The sequence below is a fragment of the Hyperoodon ampullatus genome (assembly GCF_949752795.1).
Source record: "Hyperoodon ampullatus genome assembly, chromosome: 2".
Taxonomy (NCBI): Eukaryota; Metazoa; Chordata; class Mammalia; order Artiodactyla; family Ziphiidae; genus Hyperoodon; species Hyperoodon ampullatus.
This window is the reverse complement of record NC_136915.1, coordinates 102,529,406-102,557,283: the sequence shown is the minus strand read 5'-3', so window position 1 is coordinate 102,557,283 and position 27,878 is coordinate 102,529,406. Positions and strand designations below refer to the sequence as shown.

Genomic DNA, 27,878 nt, shown 5'->3' with positions numbered 1-27,878 from the left:
AGTTTCAAAAGCCCAGTGTTGGGATTAGGGGAAAGATTCAAGATATAAACAAGTAATAGATTTTCAAAATATATAAGTCAGAACAAAGCTTCCATCCTCTAGACCTAAGAAATATTTACCAGCTTGTAAGGAAGAAGCCTTTAAAAGGGGAAGGTGAGAGAGCTTATTAGATTCTGGCAGGTACTTAAGAAAGGGTTCACAAATACTGTATGCTAACACATATATATGGAATCTAAGAAAAAAAATGTCCTGAAGAACCTAGGGGTATGACAGGAATAAAGACACAGACCTACTAGAGAATGGACTTGAGGATATGGGGATGGGAAAGGGTAAGCTGTGACAAAGTGAGAGAGTGGCATGGACATATATACACTACCAAATGTAAAATAGATAGCTAGTGGGAAGCAGCCGCATAGCACAGGGAGATCAACTCGGTGCTTTGTGACCACCTAGAGGGGCGGGATAGGGAGGTTGGGAGGGAGGGAGACGCAAGAGGGAAGAGATATGGGAACATATGTATATGTATAACTGATTCACTTTGTTATAAAGCAGAAACTAACACACCATGGTAAAGCAATTATACTCCAATAAAGATGTAAATAAATAAATAAATAAATAAAAAAGAAAGGGTTCTGTAGCCCTCTACCCTCACCAAGCTAAGCCTCAGGGTTGGGGAACACAGAAATCCCAGAGAATTAGGGTAAACTAAGAGTAGAGTGGGGCTGTGCTTTTTTTTTTCCTTCAGTATAACTCTAGGAAGATGACAAAACCTGAGAAGAAATGCCTGTGAAATATATATAGACAGGTACGGCCTTAAACAGCTTCACAATTTCCCTTGTTCCAACACGTTGTGCAACTGAGCATGGTGTGATAAAGCACAGAGAACCAGCATACCTGAATAGGCCCTGAGGACTGGTATGAGGAGCAGCTCACCAACTATCTATGTGGACCAATAACTGAATACCAATCGAAATGATGAAAAGTCTCAGAGGATAGATGACTGAGAAACAAACGTCCCTCTCTACCACATGGTACTATATGGGCACCCCCAAATTTACATACAATCCCAGGGAAAGAAGAAAAATTCCCAAATTTACTGAGATAATTTCTTCCACGCTAGCAGAATGAAGGCTTTAAGATATAAAGATATAAAAAAGACATAAAAATATAAAAAAATAAATATAAAGATATAAAAAATCTTTAAAATTAAGATTTTTTTAACATTTTAAGACATAAAAATCTTGTGCATACTTGAGTTTGTTGACTAAAATCACTCAGAATCATATATTCTACAAAATTCATCAGAGTATGAGAAAACCACACAGAAGGGACAGAAAAGAGATTCAGCTACCATAAGTAGAACCATGCAAGGTGAAAACATTAGAAATTGCTCAGTGACCTGCCGTACAACTATAAATATAAAAAGATGATTCAACCACTATACTAGGACCAAGCTCAGTTTATCACCTAGTTTGTTTATTTAGTCTAGATAGTTCTTGCTTTTTTCAATGATGTATATGGTTAGAAAACCTACACGAGGCCTATGAAAAAATACTGTCAAACAAAGAAAAGGGAACATGAAAGATGTTAAAAGGAACAGCCTATCTCTGGAAATGAACTCTAGAGAATTCAGATGAAAATTTCAGAAAACTATTTGGTATTCTCAACAGAACCAAGAAAATATGGTCTCAGTGAAAGAGGAGGATACAGTCATAAAGAAAGAACAGGCCACATTAGAAATTTAAGAAATGGGGTGAATTAAATAGAAAAAATAAATAAGGAGGAAAGGGGCAATGGCTTAGATAATGAGAGACTCAAAGGAACTAGAGATTAGAGACAGGACAGGAAAGAACTGATACTTCAGAAGTCAAATTGTTTCCTAATACAGGAAACAAATATAAATTGAAGGGGTGGGGGAACAAATATTAAAACAATTAGAGAAATGAAGAACAGAGGGCCAACAAACAAATAATAAGTATGCCCAAACAGAAATAAGAATAAGTGACCAAAGATATCATAAGGCTTTCCTGGTCTAAAGAAATAGACTGGTGCATATAGATCCAAATGGTTGCACTGACAAAACTGTAAATTATAAGGATCAAGAAAATGCCAGAGTCCTGGCAAGGGGAAAAATATATGCATAAATACATATACTATATATTTAGGTAGAAATCTAGGTATAGATAAATGGAACTGTGATTATCCCCATTTCACAGATAACAAAAGTGTGACACAGAAAAATTATGTTATTTGCTAGGATCCCAAAATAATAAGTGGTGGTACATGATTAAAACACAGGTCTGCCTAATGAAATCCAGTAGGGATAAATGCAAAGAATGCTATTTGGATCCAAAAATGTAAATGCACTTGCAAAGAATGAAGTAAAAAAAAAAGTGAAAGATTTTAATTACTAGTGAAGTCACTAAAGCCTATAATACAATGTGACTATCAAATAAGCTGACTTTAGAGTTCATTAATGACACCTACAATTAGACAAGCAATAGTCCTTTACACAGGTCAAGTTACACATTAGATTACCTAATACAGATCTGGACTCCTAAATATAACAACAATATTCAAACAGATCAACCAAAATAACAAAACTACAAAGAATCTTGAAACATCTAGGCTGAAGAAGACAAGATTCAGAAAGGACAAGTAACCACCTTCAAGTCTAAAGAGATAAAAAAGTGCTTAGGCTTTTTCTGTATGCCTTAAGGAGAAGAATTACAATAAGAAGAGAGAAACTACAAAGAGATTTCAGTATAAGAGATATCAACAAGGAATTCCCTGAAGGTCCACACTTTCACTGCAGGAGGCCTAGGTTCCATCCCTGGTGGGGAACTAAGATCCCACAAGCTGCGTGGTGTGGCCAAAAAAACAAAAAGAGAGAGAGAGAGAGATTTCAACATAAAAATAAGAGCTGTGCTTAAATGACAGCCTCGGGGTTAGTGGGTTTCCAACACTGAATATGTTCAAACACAGGAAAGAGACTACCACTTGGTAGTCACAAAGGAAATTATTAATTTCCTATAAAAGAATTAAAGCAATGGATATGTAAATAGACCAAAAAGCTTTAAAGTCCTTTTCAACACTAAGTAATTTAGATTAAGGAATAAGGCTACAAAAAAAAAAAATGTATGCAGTACTTCCAATGGCAGCCTAAAGAATTCCAGTGTACTTAATGTGAGCAATAGACAGCCATTTAAAGGGGTTTTTTTGTTTGTTTGTTTGTTTTTTGAGGTATGCGGGCCTCTCACTGTTGTGGCCTCTCCCGTTGCAGAGCACAGGCTCCGGTTGCGGAGGCTCAGCGGCCATGGCTCACGGGCCCAGCCGCTCCGCAGCATGTGGGATCCTCCCGGACCGGGACACGAACCCATGTCCCCTGCATCGGCAGACTCTCAACCACTGCGCCACCAGGGAAGCCCCCAGGGTTTCTCTTTTTTAAGGTACATCTAAGAACAAATTTATTCTTTATTCATTCATGAATTTATTTATTGTCTGCTATCTTCACAGACACTGTGCAAAGTGTTGAATATACTGAGTCAAATAAGACATGATCCCTTGCCTGCAAGCTTACAGTGAGATGTAGTAGGTACTCAATATTTGTTGAAGGAATTCATAAATACATGATAAAGGTATACTAAGGGTACTAAGTAAAAGAAGAGGAGCATCTAAGTCAGAGTGAAAAAATAGGGAATATTTCCCAAGGGTGGTAATAATTACTCTGAGTTTTGAAGGACAAATATGAATTAACAAGATGAAGAAGGAAGGAGGATCAGCCAATAAACATATGCAAAAACTCAGAAGTATAATCTGTTTAGGGGTTAACAAGTAGTTCTCCATGAGCTTGTGTATGTGGGACATGTGAAAACATTTGGCAAGGTGAAGGGAAGTGAAAAACACCATGCTATCCTGAAAACTATGGAAAGCCACTGAAAAAATTAGACAGTGACATTATTTGATCTGTATTTTGAAAAAGCATCCAGGACTCTGTTTTATGGTAATGACTAAATAATTCAGACCAACCTTCCTCCTAAAGACAAAACTCTGGAGGAATTTTTTGAATTATTGAAAGAATCAAAGATCTAAAAAGATAATGATGAATCATCAGGCCAAGAATAGGTTGAGGATTATAACTCAGAAAACCTAAACCAACTTCCAGTGTCAGTCAAGATGGAATAAGCCCACGATAGCCCTTCTCTCCCATTGATTACAACTAAAAACTCTGGATGAAATCCATAAAGCAACTACTCGAGGAATCTGAAAAGTAAGCAAAAGCAGGTAGATTGGGAAGAAAAGTAAAATCTTGAAGAAGTGACTCATGTGAAGGCGAGTTTCCTGTTTGTTTAGTTTTTTTCCTACCTCCTCTCCTAGCATTACTAAAATGTAAGGGCCCAGCAGAACTGCAAAAGCAAAAGGAAATCCTAATTTATTTTCTTTTTTTTTTTTTCTCTTCCAGCACTGCCCCAAGGGTGGCTCCAGTAGTGGAGCTACAGCAGCCATGGCAGCAAGGACATATAAAACTCCAGGAGAAACTCCATGTCTCTCACCAAAGGACAGGAGGACAGGACCCCTGTAAGGCTGAGGGTGAAGGGGCGATGCTAGAGAGAGCTGGAGAAGGGGATTCCCTAATTACTTGTATGACTTGGCACAAGCCCCATAGGGAAAAGGGAGGATGTGCATGTACAAGATAGACCCAAGGCAAATATAGCAAAGGCTCTGAAATCACTATCCAAGTCCCAGAACTAATCTAACCTTGAGTGGAGCGTACATGAAACAGACGCAGAGTAACATGGCAAAAGCTTTGAAAACTGAACTGATAATGGAACCCCAGCACGCAAAAGGTAAGATAGAACCTGTGATCTAAACTTGAGTTGCCTATCTGCTAAAATACAAACAAACAAACAAACATTCTCCAGGAGACTTTTAACAGGACCCAGAATCTCACAACATGTCCAGGATATAATCTAAAATTTCTCAGCATTCAAAGAACTAGGAAAATGTCACATCATTCTAAGTCTCAAGCAAACAATCAAAAATAATGAAGTACACAATGAGATAAACAACAAGAACTAGAATCTACAAAACAACAAACCACAGAAACAGATCCCAAGGGATCCCAGATATTGGCATTGCTGGACAAAAAATTTAATAAAACTAAGCTTACTATGCTCATGAAGACAAAAAAAAATGAGCTTAAAAATTTCTGCAAGGAATTTGAAACTCTAAAAAGTAACACTACAGATATTTTTTAAAGAACAGAATCAGAGAATACAAGAGCAGAAATTAAGGCCTAACAGATGAATTTTAAAACAGTTTAGAAATAGCTAAATAGAGAATTAGTGAACTGGAAGAAAGCAGAAGAAATTATCCTGAAGGGAGCACAATGAGAAAAGAAGACGAAAGATACAAAAAAGGTAAGAAATATGGAAGGAACAGCACAGTGACCTCACTGTTATGACTTGAAAAGATTCAACAGGCTCTCATCTAAGGGATTTTGCATTTGCTGTTTCCTCTGCTTGAAATATTCATTCCCAAAATAGCTACATGATACATTCCCTCATTTATTCAGGTCTCTAATCAAATACCACTTAATCAGAAAAAAACTTCCCCAAATACCCTATCCCAAAATATTCTCTTTTTAAGCAGCTGTCATCACCCAACATGTATTTTATTTATTCATTTATGGTATATGTCCCTTTACAAGAGTGCATACTCCATAATAGCAGAAATTTTGTCTGTTTAATACTGTTTTCCCTCAGCATCTAGAACATTTCATGGCACATAGTAGGCACTTTTTAAAATGCTGAATGAATAAATAAAAGACAGAGAAAATTACAATAGCAAAAATAAAGGTTTACGGCAAGAATACAGATGGAATTTACAGTAAATATAAGACAAGTATTAAGATTTTTTAGGGCAAGAATATACAATGGAGAAAAGACAGTCTGTTCAATAAGTGGTGTTTGGAAAACTGGACAGCAACATGTAAATGAATGAAATTAGAACATTCCCTCATACACAAAAATAAACTCAAAATGGATTAAAGAACTAAACGTAAGGCCACAGACTACAAAACTCTTAGAGGAAAACATAGGCAGAACACTGACATAAATCACAGCAAGATCTTTTTTGATCCACCTCCTAGAGTAATGAAAATAAAAACAAAAATAAACAAATGGGACCTAATTAAACTTAAAAGCTTTTGCACAGCAAAGGAAACCATAAACAAAACAAAAAGACAACCCTCAGAATGGGAGAAAATATTTGCGAATGAAGCAACCGACAAAAATTAATCTCCAAAATATACAAACAGCTCATGCAACTCAATATCAAAAAAGCAAACAACCCAGTCAAAAAATGGGTGGAAGACCTAAAAAGACTTTTCTCCAAAGAAGACATACACATGGCTAAAAAGCACATGAAAAGCTCAACATCACTAATTAAGAGAAATGCAAATCAAAACTACCATGAGGTACATTCATTCAACAAGTGATATGCTCAGGGCCAGGGATCCAGCAGTGAATAAACAGACAACAATTTTAATCTCATAGAGCTTACATTCCATTGTGGGAGGAGGTAAGATAATAAACATCTCAAAAAAGTAAAATCTAGAGTTTGTCAGATAGTGATTGACTGCCCAGGAGTGAAAGAAGAAGGACTTGAAGTGTCAGTAGGGGTTGGGGTTATCAATGTACAATAGAGTGGCTAGGCTAGAACCTAGGGGAAGATGGTATTTGAACAAAGACCTGAAGGAAGTGAGGGAGCAGCACATGATGATGTTGAGGAGGGGTGGGAGCATCCCAGGCAGAGGGACCAGCAGGGACAAAGAACTTGAAGTGGGAGTAGGTCTGGAGAGTCTGAGGTGGCCAGAGTGGAGTCAATGAGGGGGAGAGAAGCAAGAGATGAGGATGGAAGAGTAGGCAGCGGCAGACATGAAAGGCCTTGCGGACCATTGTCAGGACTTTGACTTTTCCATTGAGTGTGATGGGAAACTGCTGGAGAATTAGGAGCACAGCAACAGTACAATCAGACTTAGGCTTAACACTATTATCTATTTATTTTTTTATTTTTTATTTTTTTTTTGCTTTATAACAAATTTAATCAGTTATACATATACATATGTTCCCATATCCCCTCCATTTTGCGTCTCCCTCCTACCCTCCCTAACCCACCCCTCCAGGCGGTCGCAAAGCACCGAGCTGATCTCCCTGTGCTATGCGGCTGCTTCCCACTAGCTATCTACCTTACGTTTGGTAGTGTATATATGTCCATGCCGCTCTTTCACTTTGTCACAGCTTATCCTTCCCCCTCCCCATATCCTCAAGTCCATTCTCTAGTAGGTCTGTGTCTTTATTCCTGTCTTACCCCTATGTTCTTCATGACATTTTTTTTTCTTAAATTCCATATATATGTGTCAGCATACAGTATTTGTCTTTCTCTTTCTGACTTACTTCATTAACAGTATTATCTACACCTCCAATGCCCCAAAGGTGAGCAACAGACCTTTGGAAATGTGGCTGATGAGATGGAGGGACTGATTTTTCATTTTATTTCATTTTAATTAAATTTAAAACTCATTTCTTGATTCAGTGATTGGAAAACTTATAAGTGTGTTTGGAACAACTTGGGTATGTGAATCTATTTTTTTCAACTGTACGTTTATGAGTTCTAAATATAGATCAGGTATTTCCAATAAAAACTTTACCATCTGAGGGCTTCCCTGGTGGTGCAGTGGTTGAGAATCTGCCTGCCAATGCAGGGGACATGGGTTCAAGCCCTGGTCTGGGAAGATCCCACATGCCGCAGAGCAACTAGGCCCGTGAGCCACAACTACTGAGCCTGCGCATCTGGAGCCCATGCTCCACAACAAGAGAGGCCGTGATAGTGAGAGGCCCGTGCACTGCGATGAAGAGTGGCCCCCACTTGCTGCAACTAGAGAAAGCCCTCGCACAGAAACGAAGACCCAACACAGTCAAAAATAAATAAATAAATTATAGTATCTTTAAAAAAAAAACAATTTTACCATCTGAAAGATTAAAAAAAAAAAAAAAACTACCATGAGGTATCACCTCACACTGGTCAGAATGGCCATGAACAAAAAATCTACAAACAGTAAATGCTGGAGAGGGTGTGCAGAAAAAGGAACCCTCCTACATTGTTGGTGGGAATGTAAACTGGTACAGCCACTATGGAAAACAGTATACAGGTTCTTTACAAAACTAAAAATAGAGCTACCATATGATCCACCACTCCTGGGCATATATCCGGAGAAAACCATAATTCAAAAAGATACATGCACCCCAATGTTCACTGCAGCACTATTTACAATAGCCAGGACATGGAAGCAACCTAAATGTCTATCCACAGAGGAATGGATATAGAAAATGTGGTACATATATACAACAGAATATTACTCAGCCAGAAAAAAGAATGAACTAATGCCATTTGCAGCAACATGGATGGACCTAGAGATTATCATACTGAGTGAAGTAAGTCAAACAGAGAAAGACAAATATCGTATGATATTGCTTATATGTGGAATCTTAAAAAAGGTACAAATTAACTTATCTACAAAACAGAAATAGAGTTACAGATGTAGAAAACAAACTTATGGTTACCAGGAGGTAAGGTGGGAGTAAGGGATAAAATGGGATATTGGGACTGACATATACAGACTACTATATATAAAATAGATAACTAATAAGGACCTACTACATAGCACAGGGAACTCTACTCAATATTCTGTAATGGCCTATATGGGAAAAGAATCTAAAAAAGAGTGGATATATGTATATGTATGTGTAACTGATTCACTTTGCTGTACACCTGAAACTAACACAACATTGTAAATCAAGTATACTCCAATAAAAATTTTAAAAATAATAATAATCATAATAATAATAGAATAAATAAAAGATGTTTTAGGAAAAAAAGAATCTACATGTCACATCAAGATACACTCTTTAGGGGAATTCTGTGGTGGTCCAGTGGTTAGGACTCTGTGCTTTCACTGCCAAGGGCACGGGTTCAATCCCTGGCCGGAGAACTAAGATCCTGCAAGCCATGTGGCATTGCCATAAATAAATAAATAAATAAATAAATAAATAAATAAATAAATAAATAAACTGAAATATGAAAAAAAAAAGATATACTCTTTAGTTCACTTAAGAGATCACCTAAAAATGTTTAAAAGTTTCTTCAGACCTCTCCCACCATCTGATATCTGACTTAGCTTAAAACTAAATGGAAGAAAGAACTAGCAGCCTTGTCTCTCTAGCCCAGGTTACTTTCTACAATGCAGTCCATATACTATCTCTCTACCCCATCCATATACTTTTCACCACTTTTTATATTTAGACAAAAAAGTTAATCTTGCAAGTTGAATAAACAGGGTATCGTGGAAGAGCTGATAGTGGTGCAATACATTCTGGAAGGTATATATAGTTGCAAAAGCAAAGTACTTTAGGCAGAGACCAAGAATAAAATAACTAGCAATACTGCATACTAGAAATAATAATAACGGCTAACATTTATTGAGCACTTTGTACTGTTTAAGCATTTTATATTTATTAACTACTTTAATTCTCAAAACAACACTAAGAGGTACTTTATTAACTAATAAACAGAGGGTCAGAGATTACATAAATTATTCAAATTATTCAAGGTCAAGCAGATAACAACTGAAAGTTTGAATTTGAGCACAGGGCTATCTATCTCTTCAGTCCAAGCTCTTAAGCTGTGTGGTATCAATTAAAATTTGAAAAATAGAGGCTATCCCAAAAAAGCAGGTAGACAGTATTTCCCAACAGATTCTTGGCAGAAACAAACAAACAACAAAGTAGACCTAGTGGCAGATTAATGACAATGACAAAAACAATTATTTTTGAAAATCAGATTATGTTTTTCATCAAAACGAAAAAAATTCCTACTTTACAATTAACACCAAAATATGCATAAAATAAAAACATGCACTTTCACATATGTACCACAACCTTAATAGAATGTTTTAAAATAATGTTTCTTTAGAAGAAATTTGAGAATTCTATTTATAAATAAATACTACACTGCTATTCTTAAGCACTATGCTTTCAGCATAGCCCTCCATCAGTATTTTCTATTATGAACATGGCTATATATCATTCTTGATTCAATTTCCTGGTTGTTCCAAACAGAAGAGAAGGTTAGTCTCAAGATCACACTTTAACTGAAATGAGAATTAACCATAAATGGCAAGTAAATATATATCTTTTAAAATATATTATCTTTCAAAAAGCTTGAAGAACATTTCAAAGCTCAAAGAACTGAGAATCTAGGTACTACTTATATAAAGAAATGGTATGAGACACATATAACTTGTTCAAATAAAAAATGGCTCCTGGGACTTCCCTGGTGGTCCAGTGGTTAAGAATCCAACTTCCAATGCAGGGGACATGGGTTCAACCCCTGGTCGGGAAACTAGGATACCACATGCCACAGGGCAACTAAGGCCGTGCCACAACTACTGAGCCTGCATGCTCTAGAGCCCACGCACCACAACTAGAGAGCCCACATGCCGCAACTACTGAGGCTGCACACTCTGGAGCCCACGTGCCGCAACTAGACAGCCCATGCACCACAACTACCTAGCCCGCGTGCTCTGGAGCCCGTGCACCACAAGTAGAGAGAAGCCCACATGCTGCAACAAAAAGACCCCACATGCAACAACCAAAAGACCTTGCATGCTGCAATGAAGACCCCACGTACCACAACTAAGACCCGATGCAGCCAAATAAATAAATAAATAAAAATTTAAAAATTAAAAAAAAAGTTTTTAATTGGTTCCAAAAACTGAAAATATTATTTGTTCCCCTCTCCACCCCCCCCACCATTAAAGTAATAACAACAAATTGATAAAATCATATAAAATTAGAAAGATATTTACATTTCTTTGTCTTTTCAGCAGATCTGGCACAAGTTTCTTTGAGTAGATTACATAAATGCCTTGTAGCATTATTCCTGAAACAGAGGAAAGAGTTTGCATAAGTGTAATCTATCTCAAAAGCAAAATATATAAAAGTTATGAAACATTACTGTTACAATTTTAAAGAAATTCTTAAAACATCATAATATTTAATATATATCACATATCGTTCATAAGTGACTATATGAAGGCAAAATTGGTTGACTGTACTATTAGCAAAGATGATTTAATAACTGCCTCCTTTTAAAGTGAAAAGCTCCTTAAAAAGTTTCTACCCAAGTAGCTTTCAATAACCTTTTAGTAAACAGTTCCAGATTCACCTAAGAAATAAAATGAGAAGAGAGGATTGGGATTTTCATTACTAATTACCCCAGAAATATTCTAGCTATCTTACCTTCAAAACATAAAATAAGTAATTTTCTGAAGAGTCATTAATTATGTGAATAAGACCTCTGATCATCTCACAGATGCAGAAAAAGCTTTTGACAAAATTCAAAATCCATCTATGATAAAAATTTTCAACAGAGTGGGTACAGAGGGAACCTACATCAACATAATAAAAGCCATATATAACAAGCCCACAGCTAACATCATACTCAACCCTGAAAAGCTGAAAGTTTGTCCTCTAAGATCAGGAACAAGACAAGGATGCCCATTCTTGCCACTGATATTCAACATAGTATTGGAAGTCCTAGCCACAGCAATAGACAAGAAAATAAAAGGCACTTGAATCAGAAAGAGCAAAGTAAAACTGTCACGATTTGCAGATGACAAGTTATTATATATAGAAAACCCTAAAGCCTCCACCGAAAAACTGTTAGAACTAATAAACAAATTCAATAAAGTTACAGGATACAAAATCAACATACAAAAATCAGTTGTATTTCTGTACACTAATAACGAACTATCAGAAGAGAAATTAAGAATATAATTCCATTTACAATTGCATCAAAAAGAATAACACGCTTAGGAATAAATTTAACCAAGGAGGTAAAAGACCTGCACACTGAAAACTATAACACACTGATGAAGGAAATTGAAGAAGACACAAATAAATGGAAAAATCTTCTGTGTCCATGAATTAGAAGAATTATTATCGATAAAATGTCCACACTACCTAAATGGAGTCTGGTACCAATTCCAAATTTGGAAGGGGGTTCCTCACACCAACAAGCAATTCTGGGCACCACAGCTGAGTGTCCTACAATTCAATTCTGACACCATCTACCTGGAGATAGCATCAGACTTCATAAGTTAAGGGTTCAGTCCTATAAGACTGCTACCCTCCCCTTATCCCACCAACTTCAGATGCTAGTTGCAAGCCCAGGTTGTTACCTGTGGTTCTGTCCAACTGGCTATAATCAGAGGTTCCCATGACCTCCTCCTTGGGTTCTATTAATTTGCTAGAATGACTCAGAGAACTCAGAGAAACAATTTACTTACTAGAGTACTGGTTTATCATAAAAGGATATAACTCAGGAACAGCCAAGTGGGAAAGATGCACAGGGCAAGGTATGAGGAAAGGGTGAGAATCTTTCATGCTATCTCCGAGCTCATCATTCTCCCCAAATCTCCACATGTTCACCAACCAGGAACCTCTCGAACCCTGACCTCTCAGGTTTTTACAGAGGCTTCATTAGATAGTCATGACTGATTAAATCTTTAGCCATTGGCAACTGATTCAACCTCCAGGCCCTCGCCCGTCCCCAGAGGTTGGAAGTTCCAATCCTCTAACCACTTGGTTGGCTCTCCAGGCAACCGGCCCCTATCCTTAGGTGGGGTCCAAAAGTCACCTCATTAGCATAACAAGACACCTTTTCACTCTCAACATTTAGGAAATTCCAAGGGTTTGAGGAGTTGTGAGTCAGGAAAGATGGATGAAAACTAAGTATATATGTGAAATATATTCTGGTCATCTGAATGACCAAATATATATTTTTTTCTTATAAATCACAATACCACACTAGTGAAAGCAATCTACAAATTCAATGCAATCCCACTCAAATTTCCAATGGCATTTTTCACAGAAATAGAACAAACAATACCAAAATTTGTATGGCATCACCAAAAACCCCAATTAGCCAAAGTAATCTTGAGAAAGGAGACCAAAGCTGGAGGCATCACACTTCCTGATTTGAAACTACATTATAAAGCTATAGTAACCAAAATGGTATGGTACTGGCATAAAAACAGACACATAAATCAATGGAACAGAATAGAGAGTCCAGAAATAAACCCACAGATATACAGTCAATTAATTCATGACGAAGAAACCAAAAACATATAGAATGGGGAAAGGACAGTCTCTTCAATACATGGTGTTGGGGAAACTAGACAGCCACATGCAAAAGAACAAAACTGGACCACTACCTTACACCATACACAAAAATAAAGTCAAAAGGGATCAAAGACTTGAACCTAAGATCTGAAATCATAAAACTCCTAGAAGAAAACATAGGCAGTAAGCTCTTTGACATAGGTGATGATTTTCTGGATTTAACACCAAAAGCAAAGGTAACAAAAGGAAAAATAAACAAGTGGGCTACATCAAATTAAAAAGCTTCTGCACAGCAAAGGAAACCATAAACAAAATTAAAAGGCAAAATACTAAATGAGAGAAAATATTTGCAAATCATATATCTGATAAGGGGTTAATATCCAAAGTATAAGAAGTCATGCAACTCAATAGCAAAAAACAATCTGATTTTAATGTGGGCAGAGGATCTGGACAGAGATTTTTCCAGAGAAGACATACAGATGGTCAACAGGTACATGAAAAGGTGCCCAACATCACTAACCCCCAGGGAAATGCAAATCAAAATCACAATGAGATACTACCTCACACCTATTAGAATGACTATTATTAAAAAGATGAGCAAAAAAAAAAAAAAAAAAGATGAGATAACAAGTGTTGGTGAGGATGTGGAGAAAAGGGAACACTTGTGCACTACTGGTGGGAATATAAATTGGTTCAGCCACTATGAAAAACAGTTTGGTGGTTCCTCAAAAAATTAAAAATAAAACCATATGATCTAGCAATTCTACTTCTTGGGATTTATCCAAAGGAAACAAGAATACTAACTTGAAAAGGTATATGCATCCCCATGTTCAATGCAGCATTATTTACAACAGTCAAGACATGGAAACAACCTAACTATCAACGGATAAATAAAGTGTAGAATATATATACACCCATAAAAGTGAAGGAAATCCTGTCATTTACAACATTATGAATGGAACTTGAGAGCATTATGCTATATGATATAACTCAGACAAAGAAAGACAAATACCATATGGTCTCATTTATATGTGAAATCTTAAAAAAAAAATTAAAAACAAACTTATAGATACAGACAACAGATTGATGGTTGCCAGAGACAGAGGTGGGAGGTGGGCAAAATGAGTGAAGGAAGTTAAAAGGTACAAACTTCCAGTCATAAAATAAATCCTGGGGATGTAATATACCACATGATGAATATAGTTAGTAATAATGTATATTTGAAAGTTGCTAAGAGAGTAGATCTTGAGGGTTCTTGTCAAAGCAAAAAATCTGTAATTATATGTGGTAATGGATATTAACTAGACTTATTGTGGTAATCATTTTGCAATATATACATATATCAATCATTACATTGTACACTTAAAAATAATATAATGTTATATGTCAATTATATCTCAACCAAAAAAACTTTTTAAGGTCAACATAATGTAGTCATACCTTCCAAATCTCATTAAATGGTATTGAAAGTTAAAAAAAAAAAAAGACCTCTGGGTGTCCTGAAGTTGCTAACATATAAACCAGTTTAAATTTTCCAATGTATAATTTTTCTGCAGAAATGAATTGTTACAGATTAACATTTTATAATAATTTTTAAGTCTAAATATTAGTTTACTGAAGAGCAAAAGCTGTAATATTACATAAACTACATCCTTTAACATTTTCAATAATCTAATAAATGAAAAGGTTAAGAAGTCACTGAAATCAAAGGTGGTTTTGTTTTGTTTTCAAAGCCTGTGACTATTCTCTACCACAAATCAGTAGTTCTCAAAGTATGATCCCTTTCGGCAGAGATCACCTTCCTCCGCACAGATACACCAGAAATACAGCTACACGTGGAACAACTCCTACAGAACACCTACGGAACGCTGGCAGAAGACCTCAGACCTCCCAAAAGGCAAGAAACTCCCCACGTACCTGGGTAGGGCAAAGCGGAGAGATTCCCGCACAGAGGATCGGTGCCGACCGGCACTCACCAGCCCGAGAGGCTTATCTGCTTGCCCGCCGGGGCGGGCGGCGCTGGAAGCTGAGGCTCAGGCTTCGGTCAGAGCGCAGGGAGAGGACTGGGGCTGGCGGCGAGAACTCAGCCTGAAGGGGGCTAATGCGCCACAGCTAGCCGGGAGGGAGTCTGGGAAAACTCTGGAGCTGCCGAAGAGGCAAGAGACTTTTTCTTCCCTCTTGGTTTCCTGGTGCGCGTGGAGAGGGGATTAAGAGCGCTGCTAAAAGGAGCTCCACAGACGGGCGCGAGCCGCGGCTGAAAGCGCGGAGCCCAGAAAGGAGCGTGGGACGATGGGGCTGCTGCTGCTGCCGACGCCAAGAGGCCTGTGTGTGAGCACGGGTCACTGTCCACGCCCCCTTTCCAGGGAGCCTGTGCAGCCCGTCACTGCCGGGGTCCCGGGATCCAGGGACGGCTTCCCTGGGAGAACGCACGGCGCACCTTGGGCTGGTGCAACGTCACACCGGCTTCTGCCGCTGCAGGCTCGCCCCGCACTCCGTGCCCCTCCCTCCCCCCGGCCTGAGTGAGCCAGAGTCCCCGAAGAGGCTGCTCCTTTAACCCTGTCCTGTCTGAGCGAAGAACAGACGCCCTCCGGCGACCTACACACAGAGGCGGGGCCAAATCCAAAGCTGAGACCCGGGAGCTGTGAGAACAAAGAAGAGAAAGGGAAATCTCTCCCAGCAGCCTCAGAAGCAGTGGATTAAAGCTCCACAATCAACTTGATGTACCCTGCATCTGTGGAATACATGAATAGACAACAAATCATCCCAAATTGAGGAGCCAGGAGTCAGTGCTGTGCTTCTGAGGTGGGAGAGCCAACTTCAGGACACTGGTCCACAAGAGACCTCCCAGCTCCACATAATATCAAACGGCGAAAATCTTCTAGAGATCTCCATCTCAACACCAGCACCCAGCTTCACTCAACGACCAGCAAGCTACAGTGCTGGACACCCTATGCCAAACAACTAGCAAGACAGGAACACAATGCCAACCATTAGCAGACAGGCTGCCTAAAATCATAAAAAGTCCACAGACACCCCAAAACACACCACCAGACGTGGACCTGCCCACCAGAAAGACAAGATCCAGCCTCATCCACCAGAACACAGGCACTAGTCCCCTCCACCAGGAAGCCTACACAACCCACTAAACCAACCTTAGCCACTGGGGACAGACACCAAAAACAACGGGAACTACGAACCTGCAGCCTGCAAAAAGGAGACCCCAAACACAGTAATATAAGCAAAATGAGAAGACAGAAAAACACACAGCAGGTGAAGGAGCAAGATAAAAACCCACCAGACCTAACAAATGAAGAGGTAATAGGCAGTCTACCTGAAAAAGAATTCAGAATAATGATGGTAAAGATGATCCAAGATTCTATTTCCAAGATCCAAAATCTTGGAAATAGAATAGACAAAATGCAAGAAACAGTTAACAAGGACCTAGAAGAACTAAAGATGAAACAAGCATCGATTAAAAACACAATAAAGGAAATGAAAAATACTCTAGATGGGATCAATAGCAGAATAACTGAGGCAGAAGAACGGATAAGTGAGGTGGAAGATAAAATAGTGGAAATAACTGATGCAGAGCAAAATAAAGAAAAAAGAATGAAAAGAACAGGGGACAGTCTCAGAGACCTCTGGGACGACATTAAACACACCAACATTCGAATTATAGGGGTTCCAGAAGAAGAAGAGAAAAAGAAAGGGACTGAGAAAATATTTGAAGAGATTATAGTTGAAAACTTCCCTAATATGGGAAAGGAAATAGTTAATCAAGTCCAGGAGGCACAGAGAGTCCCATACAGAATAAATCCAAGGAGAAATATACCAAGACACATATTAATCAAACTGTCAAAAACTAAACACAAAGAAATCACATTAAAAGCAGCAAGGCAAAAACAACAAGTAACACACAAGGGAATCCCCATCAGGATAAAAGCTGATCTCTCAGCAGAAACTCTACAAGCCAGAAGGGAGTGGCAGGACATAATTAAAGTGATGAAGGAGAAAAACCTGTAACCAAGATTACTCTCCCCAGCAAGGATCTCATTCAGATTTGATGGAGAAATTAAAACGTTTACAGACAAGAAAAAGCTGAGAGTTCAGCACCACCAAACCAGCTTTACAACAAATGCTAAAGGAACTTCTCTAGGCAAGAAACACAACAGAAGGAAAAGACCTACAATAACGAACCCAAAACAATTAACAAAATGGTAACAGGAACGTACATATCGATAATTACCTTAAATGTAAATGGATTAAATGCTCCCACCAAAAGACACAGATTGGCTGAATGGATACAAAAACAAGACCCATACATATGCTGTCTACAAGAGACCCACTTCAGACCTAGAGACACATACAGACTGAAAGTAAGGGGATGGAAAAAGATATTCCATGCAAATGGAAACCAAAAGAAAGCTGGAGTAGCAATTCTCATATCAGACAAAATAGACTTTAAAATAAAGACTACTAGAAGAGACAAAGAAGGACACTACATAATGATCAACGGATCGATCCAAGAAGAAGATATAACAATTGTAAATATTTATGCACCAAACATAGGAGCACCTCAATACATAAGGCAAATACTAACAGCCATAAAAGGAGAAATCGACAGTAACACAATCATAGTAGGGGACTTTAACACCCCACTTTCACCAATGGACAGATCAACCAAAATGAAAATAACTAAGGAAACAGAAGCTTTAAATCATACATTAAACAAGATGGACTTAATTGATATTTATAGGACATTCCATCCAAAAAGAACAGAATACACATTTTTCTCAAGTGCTCATGGAACATTCTCCAGGATAGATATCTTGGGTCACAAATCAAGCCTTGGTAAATTTAAGAAAATTGAAATTGTATCAAGTATCTTTTCTGACCACAATGCTATGAGACTAGACATCAATTACAGGAAAAGAGCTGTAAAAAATACAAACACATGGAGGCTAAACAATACACTACTTAATAACGAAGTGATCACTGAAGAAATCAAAAAGGAAATTAAAAAATACCTAGAAACAAATGACAATGGAGACACGACAACCCAAAACCTATGGGATGCAGCAAAAGCAGTTCTAAGAGGGAAGTTTATAGCAATACAATCCTACCTTAAGAAACAGGAAACATCTCGAATAAACAACCTAACCTTGCACCTAAAGCAATTAGAGAAAGAAGAACAAAAACATCCCAAAGTTAGCAGAAGGAAAGAAATCATAAAAATCAGATCAGAAATAAATGAAAAAGAAATGAAGGAAACGATAGCAAAGATCAATAAAACTAAAAGCTGGTTCTTTGAGAAGATAAGCAAAATTGATAAACCATTAGGCAGACTCACCAAGAAAAAAAGGGAGAAGACTCAAATCAATAGAATTAGAAATGAAAAAGGAGAAGTAACAACTGACACTGCAGAAATACAAAAGATCATGAGAGATTACTACAAGCAACTCTATGCCAATAAAATGGACAACCTGGAAGAAATGGACAAATTCTTAGAACTGCACAACTGCCAAGACTGAATCAGGAAGAAATAGAAAATATGAACAGACCAATCACAAGCACTGAAATTGAAACTGTGATAAAAAATCTTTCAACAAACAAAAGCCCAGGACCAGATGGCTTCACAGGCGAATTCTATCAAGCATTTAGAGAAGAGCTAACACCTATCCTTCTCAAACTCTTCCAAAATATAGCAGAGGGAGGAACACTCCCAAACTCATTCTACGAGGCCACCATCACCTTGATACCAAAACCAGACAAGGATGTCACAAAGAAAGAAAACTACAGGCCAATATCACTGATGAACATAGATGCAAAAATCCTCAACAAAATACTAGCAAACAGAATCCAACAGCACATTAAAAGGATCATACACCATGATCAAGTGGGGTTTATTCCAGGAATGCAAGGATTCTTCAATATACGCAAATCAATCAACGTGATACACCATATTAACAAATTGAAGGAGAAAAACCATATGATCATCTCAATAGATGCAGAGAAAGCTTTCGACAAAATTCAACACCCATTTATGATAAAAACCCTGCAGAAAGTAGGCATAGAGGGAACTTTCCTCAACATAATAAAGGCCATATATGACAAACCCACAGCCAGCATCGTCCTCAATGGTGAAAAACTGAAACCATTTCCACTGAGATCAGGAACAAGACAAGGTTGCCCACTCTCACCACTCTTATTCAACATAGTTTTGGAAGTTTTAGCCACAGCAATCAGAGAAGAAAAGGAAATAAAAGGAATCCAAATCGGAAAAGAAGAAGTAAAGCTGTCACTGTTTGCAGATGACATGATACTATACATAGAGAATCCTAAAGATGCTACCAGAAAACTACTAGAGCTAATCAATGAATTTGGTAAAGTAGCAGGATACAAAATTAATGCACAGAAATCTCTGGCATTCCTATATACTAATGATGAAAAATCTGAAAGTGAAATCAAGGAAACACTCCCATTTACCATTGCAACAAAAAGAATAAAATATCTAGGAATAAACCTACCTAAGGAGACAAAAGACCTGTATGCAGAAAATTATAAGACACTGATGAAAGAAATTAAAGATGATACAAATAGATGGAGAGATGTACCATGTTCTTGGATTGGAAGAATCAACATTGTGAAAATGACTCTACTACCCAAAGCAATCTACAGATTCAATGCAATCCCTATCAAACTACCACTGGCATTTTTCACAGAACTAGAACAAAAAAATTCACAATTTGTATGGAAACACAAAAGACCCCGAATAGCCAAAGCAATCTTGAGAATGAAAAATGGAGCTGGAGGAATCAGGCTCCCTGACTTCAGACTATACTACAAATCTACAGTAATCAAGACAGTATGGTACTGGCACAAAAACAGAAAGATAGACCAATGGAACAGGATAGAAAGCCCAGAGATAAACCCACGCACATATGGTCACCTTATCTTTGATAAAGGAGGCAGCAATGTACAGTGGAGAAAGGACAGTCTCTTCAATAAGTGGTGCTGGGAAAACTGGATAGGGACATGTAAAAGTATGAGATTAGATCACTCCCTAACACCATACACAAAAATAAGCTCAAAATGGATTAAAGACCTAAATGTAAGGCCAGACACTATCAAACTCTTAGAGGAAAACATAGGCAGAACACTCTATGACATAAATCACAGCAAGATCCTTTTTGACCCACCTCCTAGAGAAATGGAAATAAAGACAAAAATAAACACATGGGACCTACTGAAACTTTAAAACTTTTGCACAGCAAAGGAAACCATAAACAAGACCAAAAGACAACCCTCAGAATGGGAGAAAATATTTGCAAATGAAGCAACTGACAAAGGATTAATCTCCAAAATTTATAAGCAGCTCATGCAGCTCAATAACAAAAAAACAAACAACCCAATCCAAAAATGAGTAGAAGACCTAAATAGACATTTCTCCACAGAAGATATACAGACTGCCAACAAACACATGAAAGGATGCTCAACATCTTTACTCATTAGAGAAATGCAAATCAAAACTACAATGAGATATCATCTCACACCAGTCAGAATGGCCATCATCAAAAAATCTAGAAACAATAAATGCTGGAGAGGGTGTGGAAAAAAGGGAACACTCTTGCACTGCTGGTGGGAATGTGAATTGGTACAGCCACTATGGAGAACAGTATGGAGGTTCCTTAAAAAACTACAAATAGAACTACCATATGACCCAGCAATCCCACTACTGGGCATATACCCTGAGAAAACCATAATTCAAAAAGAGTCATGTACCAAAATGTTCATAGCAGCCCTATTTACAATAGCCCGGAGATGGAAACAACCTAAGTGTCCATCATCGGATGAATGGATAAAGAAGATGTGGCACATATATACAATAGAATATTACTCAGCCATAAAAAGAAACAAAATTGAGCTATTTGTAATGAGGTGGATGGACCTAGAATCTGTCATACAGAGTGAAGTAAGTCAGAAAGAGAAAGACAAATACTGTATGCTGACACATATGTATGGAATTTAAGAAAAAAAATATCATGAAGAACATAGGGGTAAGACAGGAATAAAGACACAGACCTACTAGAGAATGGACTTGAGGATATGGGGAGGGGGAAGGGTAAGCTGTGACAAAGCGAAAGAGCGGCATGGACATATATACACTACCAGACGTAAGGTAGATAGCTAGTGGGAAGCAGCCGCATAGCACAGGGAGATCAGCTCAGTGCTTTGTGACCACCTGGAGGGGTGGGATAGGGAGGGTAGGAGTGAGACGCAAAATGGAGGGGATATGGGAACATATGTATATGTATAACTGATTAAATTTGTTATAAAGCAGAAAAAAAAAAAGTATGATCCTTGCACCAGCAGCATCCACATCACTTGTTAGAAGTACAAATTCTTAAGTCTACTCCACTGAATCAGAAACTCTGGCAGGGGAGGAGAGGCCAACGACATGTGTTTTAACAAGCTCTGCAGGTAATTCTGAAGCTTGCTAAAGTTTAAGAACCACTGTTCTAGACAGAGGAACTTTTTATTGTTACTGGTTTTGTAAAATCAAAACAAGTAACTACAAACCTAATTCTTGGACTTCCCTGGTGGCACAGTGGTTAAGAATCTGCCTGCCAATGCAGGTAACACGGGTTGGAGCCCTGGTCCGGGAAGATTCCACATGCTGTGGAGCAACTAAGCCTGTGTGCCACAAATACTGAGCCTGCGCTCTAGAACCCACAAGCCACAACTACTGAAGCCCATGCGCCTAGAGCCCATGCTCTGCAACAAGAGAAGCCACCACAATGAGAAGCCCGCACACCGCAACGAAGAGTAGCCCCCGCTCACCGCAACTAGAGAAAGCCCACGTGCAACAACGAAGACCCAACACAGCCAAAACTAAATAAATAAAATTAATTAATTAATAAAAAAAAGGATGATACTAAAGTTTTAAGCCAAAGTTAATGGAAGAATGATTGGGTCACTGGCAAAAACAGGAATTTGACAGTGAGGATTAGCTTGGAACTAAGTTGAGCCCTCTTGTGCAAGGGTTTCACCTAAAACAATAGTCAAACAAAAAGGTATACAATATACATAGGCAGTTGTAGATATAGGATTATCAGGTACCTTTATCAACACTAAGTAATGGCTTCCCCTGCCTGTCATTTTAAAAAGTGAGAAGTTATTAGTCAGTGACCACAGTTTGCCAAATGCAAGAATGTAAAATAGGTATGTCTTCCTTTTCTCCACAGCACCCAGATAGAATTCTATATATCAATTAATATTATACAACAGAAAGAGCTCATTCAATTTTTGGAAATTATTTTAATAATTAGTTTGGAATAAAAAATAAATTTGTAAAGAACAAATTCATTAAATTATTACTTACTCTTTTATTAAATCTTTATTTTCTTGAATTCCTTCTTCTAATTTCAAACTTACTTTTTCATTTTCAAACTAATTTACAAGAGAGAAGAACAGTTCATCACATTTTACTTAGCAAAATAAACATGAGTATATTCATTAAGCAGCATTTCTTTGCTAACATGCTATGATGGTCTATAAGAATTATTTTCTTTGAACACAAAAAAGAATTTTTTTGTCACACTTATGGATATCCTATAAGAATATGGGTCTCACTTTCATCAGTCTAAAATTAGGTTTGCTGAATTATCTCCAAAATGTATCCAACAATATTTTAATGTGATATTATCTTCCCTAAACATTTTGAAATGATATTTTTCTCTTTCTCCTAACCCAATGTTGCATTTTCTCAAAATTTTTCTTTCACTATGCCATAAAATTGAAGCGAAACAGTTTCAAATTTAAAGTTTTATCTATAATGTCATTTTCTAATATAATAAAAAAGACATATCAAACAAAACATCATCAGTAACAGGAACCAATAAAAATTAAAATTCCATAATTAGAATCATTACATCAATCTTTATCTAAAGTAAATTACTATTTCCCTAGTTATTTGCATTAAGTTTCGTGCAGCCTGTCTTCTGCTCATCCTAAAGTTGAAATGCAACTAATATTAACGAAACTTCAAAAAACACCATTCTTAAAATCCTCATGGCAGAAACAAGATAAACCCAACTTACTCTGAAATAATACTCTCGTTTTAATAGTATTATAAGATTTACTATACTATATTTTCAATTACAAATTTCATTATACCTGTAGTTCTTGAATGGCTTTCCGCTGTGCTTCAATTGTTTTTCTATTTTCTTGCAACTTGTTTTCTTTCTGCTTCAGTTCAGATTCTACACTCACTTTCCACTTCTTGATCTTTTCAGCCTCCTTATACAGTTTTGAATATAGTCTGCTCATTGGCTCTGAATTCTATTATAAAATAGGTTTTAAAGACTGTTAATAGTTCAAAATTTTAGTATAACCAAACTACAGCTGCCTATTGAAAATATCCTTGAGTATCTTAATAGTTGAGACCAAATCTCTCCTCAGTTTATGCCCTAATACCACGCTGAAAGCTATATTAACTTTTTTCTAACTACTAAGGCAATATTAGCTACTTCACTAAGGTTACTGGTCACCTGACTAAGTTATTCCTTGATGAATAAAATCAAATAACTTCAAAATGTGCCTAAGCCAGAAGTTAGAAATCTTTAAGTCAATGAGAGAATCTGGCTGCTTAAAAGCTAAAATGAATCACTCTACATGAAATGTGTCAATTTTAGCAATGGTCTTGAAATATTTTGGTTATACAAACAGCTTAAGGATTAACCAAAGGTTATGAAGTTTAAGGTACAATGACAAGAAAAATAATAATGAACACAAGATGTTTCATTTAGCCTGAGGTTTTATTTGGATTTTATTTGGATTTCCTGCATCATCCCTTTCCACATTATAAGGTAAACGTCAGAGGTTTTGGTTGTTTTTTTTTTTAATCATGCTACTTTCTCCTTGCTGATAGCTCTGTTATCAAAATATATGAATAAATTCCGTATTTCTAAATTTGTGATACCATAATCCCAGCAATAAACAGATAGCAGGCCATGGAATTTCTCTTTGTTTTAAAGACATCTATGTGCCATAAGAAAGAATGATTTTTATAACTAAAATCAAAAGTACAGTATAACCTACAAATTCCTTAGACAGTAAACCAGCCAAACAATCATACCTATTAATTCAAGAATTGTTTGTAAAATACTGGCTTAATTCTCAACCTTTTCACACATTGCATTCATCTCCCCTTTTCTATTCTTGATTTTTATGGTTTAAAGTTAAATTGCCCCTTAAGAATTCATGCTTTTATAACTCAGGAAAATACAGAGGCTTAGTGCTTCAGCAAATTCAAAAGAAAAGCAAAGTGGCGAAAAGGTTTTAAAGAATATAACTTAAAACCTTAACTAAATATTAATCCTTTTGAAGCTTCAAAAGAAAGATAAATACAAGTAATAATAAATGATACTCCAATTACAAGAAATTTAATATGGATGGGAAATCTTCTGACCTCAAAATCAGAGTCTTTTAGTCCCTCCTGGTAATGACAACTGTCAGAATTATCAACCTAAAAAATGAATAAATTTTTCCTATGAGAAAATACTTCTGATGATAGTTTCCAAATAGCAGCAATTAAATACTGAAGACTAGTAATCCAACAACTAAAGATTTTTTTTTCTTTTTCAAGCAAGCAATTCAATATCTAAACAGGTTATATTTATATACACTATACTTAACTGACCTGTTCAAGCATGGGCAAAAAGTCAACTTTTTGTAAAGCAGGATCTGCAAGATAAAAGACAACTGGAATTAAATATGCCAACATCCTGTTTTATATATTAAGTATTATATCTAGCTTTAATGTCAAGGCTATCAATATAATACTCTTATTTGATATCAAGCAATGTGTATTTTAAAAATGCTTCTATGCAAGGTGATACATTGCTTTTCTAGTCTCCTACCTGAATCAATGTTTTTCCCATTTTTGGAGAGATTAGTCATTGCAAATGGAAAACCAAAATCATCTTCAACACATTTGTTGAAACCCTAGAAACACAAAGAAGTTCTTAAACACACTGTCCCATACCACCCTAGTAACTAGCAGTGTAATATGTAATTACATATACAGTATACATCTGCTTTAAAAAATGACTATAATTGTAAATCCTTTAATGTATACATAGTGTTAAAAATATCAAATGATTTTGCCCTGTAAACAAAGCAAAAATTTTAAATTTTCACTTATAAGAGAAAGCTAAACTAAAATTACATGATACATGCTTTGTAAGTACTCAGGAATAATTTTAGTGATTTTAATTAGTAGCTTAGAATATTGGCTTTCTTCAATTTCATTATGATCCTTCCCCCGGTAAAATTGAGAATTTTCTTCACTGAATAGCATTTTAATGTTACACTCTTTGGCTATAGAGACATAAGAATTTTTCTACAACATAGAAAATTTAAATATTCATTGCTTCATCATATTTCCAACATAAAGTTCCACATAAGAAATTTATTTTTTTAATGTAATTTTTTTTTTTTTTGGCCGCACTGTGCATAATGCGGGTTCTTAGTTCCCTGACCAGGGACTGAACGCATGCCCCCTGCAGTGAAAGTTCAGAGTCTTAACCACTGGACCGACAGGGAAGTCCCCACATAAATAAATTACTAAAAAAAGCTCTATTCTTCCTTTCCTATAAGAACCTACTACACGTACGAATTTCCCGTTTATCCTGTCAACCCAGAAGCTCAGAGTCAAATTTTAACCTCAAACACTGATTTTTACCAGTATGTCAACATATTTGTCCAAATTTTCTTAATTTTCCTTGATCCTAATATTCTTCTAATTTATATTTTACTATTTCATTGTATATGTTCATAAGTTGCCTTAAATCATTTAAAGAAAAAGAATTAAAGTAAGCAGGTACCATTATGTATGCAGAATTCCAAAGCACCAATGATTATTTCTTTAAATGAACGATGCCTAAACACATTAAGTGTGCTCATTATTCATTCAAAGCAATGCTATTCAAAATTCTTGGGTAAATCAGACCATATTTACTGAAAAAAATTATAAGATATCACCAGTAAGAAAGTTCACTTTGCCTCATTTACCGAATGAGTAAATGCAAATTTACCTTGAAGAAATTAGAATCTCTCCCCAAAGTCTGAGGTTTCACTGCAGATACTTGACTGCTACTTAATCTCGGTGGTACAAACAATTTAAAGGGCTTCTGCTTTTCCATTTTCTCTTCCAGTCGTAATTACCTATTGCTCAAGATGGGGGAGAAAGTGTTTTACATTGTTTCATTAATGCACTACTTATTCTATAATAAATGGGTATATAAAGGAATGCGTGAAACATTTGCTACCATGGAAGCCTACGGCGTCCCTTACTGCCGTGGTGTTCAAAGCAGAAACATCCCCTATTTGTCCCCACCATCCCCCCACAACCAATGGCCACGCTGGTGACGTCGATGGATAATCGAGAAACTCGAACTAGGCATCATCGCCGGGCAGCCTGAGAAGAAGCCCGTTACCTCCACCAGCCCTGTTAGGAAAGACTGACAGGGAAGAGAAGCATAGCAGTCTAAGAGAACGAGCTTTTTTCTCTTTTTTTGCAGTACGCGGGCCTCTCACTGTTGTGGCCTCTCCCGTTGCGGAGCACAGGCTTCGGACGCGCAGGCTCAGCGGCCATGGCTGACGGGCCCAGCCGCTCTGCGGCATGTGGGATCTTCCCGGACCGGGGCACGAAACCGTGTCCCCTGCATCAGCAGGCGGACTCTCAACCACTGCGCCACCATGGAAGCCCCACCAGCCCTGTTAAATTGCATCACCTCGCCGGTAAGAACTAGTTGAGGTGCTTAGGCGACTACGGAGAAGGCGCCGGGGGCTGCCTGCGTGAGGGAGGGCCAGTAACAAAACGTCGCCCAGCTCTGGGCTCGATCCTCAGGGAGGGAACTCGGCACACCTGCCCTTACCTTTAAAGAACTAGCGGGAAACCGCGGGCTCGGTGCTCACGCGAACCTCCACCTGCTGTTTATTAGGGCAGCAGAAAGAACCAACACGAACTTCTGCCTCCGAACCTCGGAAAAGGCGGGAAATCGCTCCAGCCGAGCGGCCAGGAGGGAGGAGGTGCAGGGCGGTTGGCGGTTTAACGCCTAAATAACGGTCGGCGGTCTCCGGTGGCCCGTGGCGCAAGACCTACATCTCGCGAGATTTCCCTTTACCTTAGTAGCAATTCTTCCCTGGATACTCTTTCTCCTTAGAATTGATTGGCCTTCTTTAAGCTTCTCCTATTGTTAAAGAATGTGAGGAAAACTATCAGGTGCTGTGATAGAATGGAGCTGAGAGTGAAAAATCTATTTCTGTCCTCTAAGAAGAGCTCACAGTCTTAGGGAAGAAACAAGTGCAAACAGATAATTATAACCCCCTGTAATCATTTAATGGTAGTAATTTTCTAAGGGTTGTTGGGACCCTTAGAAACGGACAGTGGCCTTTACAGTGGCTTGGGAGTCAGGAAAGAGCTTCACGGATGTGGTACACTTTTGTTACTGCTTCCGTAGAAAACAGAAGGGTGAATAGAGCGTTGGCTAGATAGTGAATGCGGGAAGGGGTGTTCCCGGCTGAGGGACGGTAGGCAAAGGCGCTGGAGTCGTGAGAGAGATGAGTCCA

General features: G+C 37.6%; 1 protein-coding gene across 3 annotated transcripts in view; it reads right to left on the bottom strand.

The window, feature by feature from the left end:
• The window catches only part of SYCP1 (synaptonemal complex protein 1), a gene marked incomplete at both ends in the record, with an annotated part of 173,875 nt that extends 147,426 nt beyond the window's left edge, over positions 1-26,449 (bottom strand). For all 3 annotated transcript variants that reach the window (XM_079698199.1, XM_079698200.1, XM_079698201.1), the window contains 7 exons: positions 10,928-11,001; positions 22,627-22,694; positions 23,421-23,585; positions 24,715-24,771; positions 24,946-24,989; positions 25,166-25,250; positions 26,342-26,449. In XM_079698199.1, coding sequence (XP_079554325.1) covers positions 10,928-11,001; positions 22,627-22,694; positions 23,421-23,585; positions 24,715-24,771; positions 24,946-24,989; positions 25,166-25,250; positions 26,342-26,449 — 601 coding nt within the window. The remainder of the gene's footprint in view (positions 1-10,927; positions 11,002-22,626; positions 22,695-23,420; positions 23,586-24,714; positions 24,772-24,945; positions 24,990-25,165; positions 25,251-26,341) is intronic.
• Between the last annotated feature and the right edge of the window lie 1,429 nt (positions 26,450-27,878).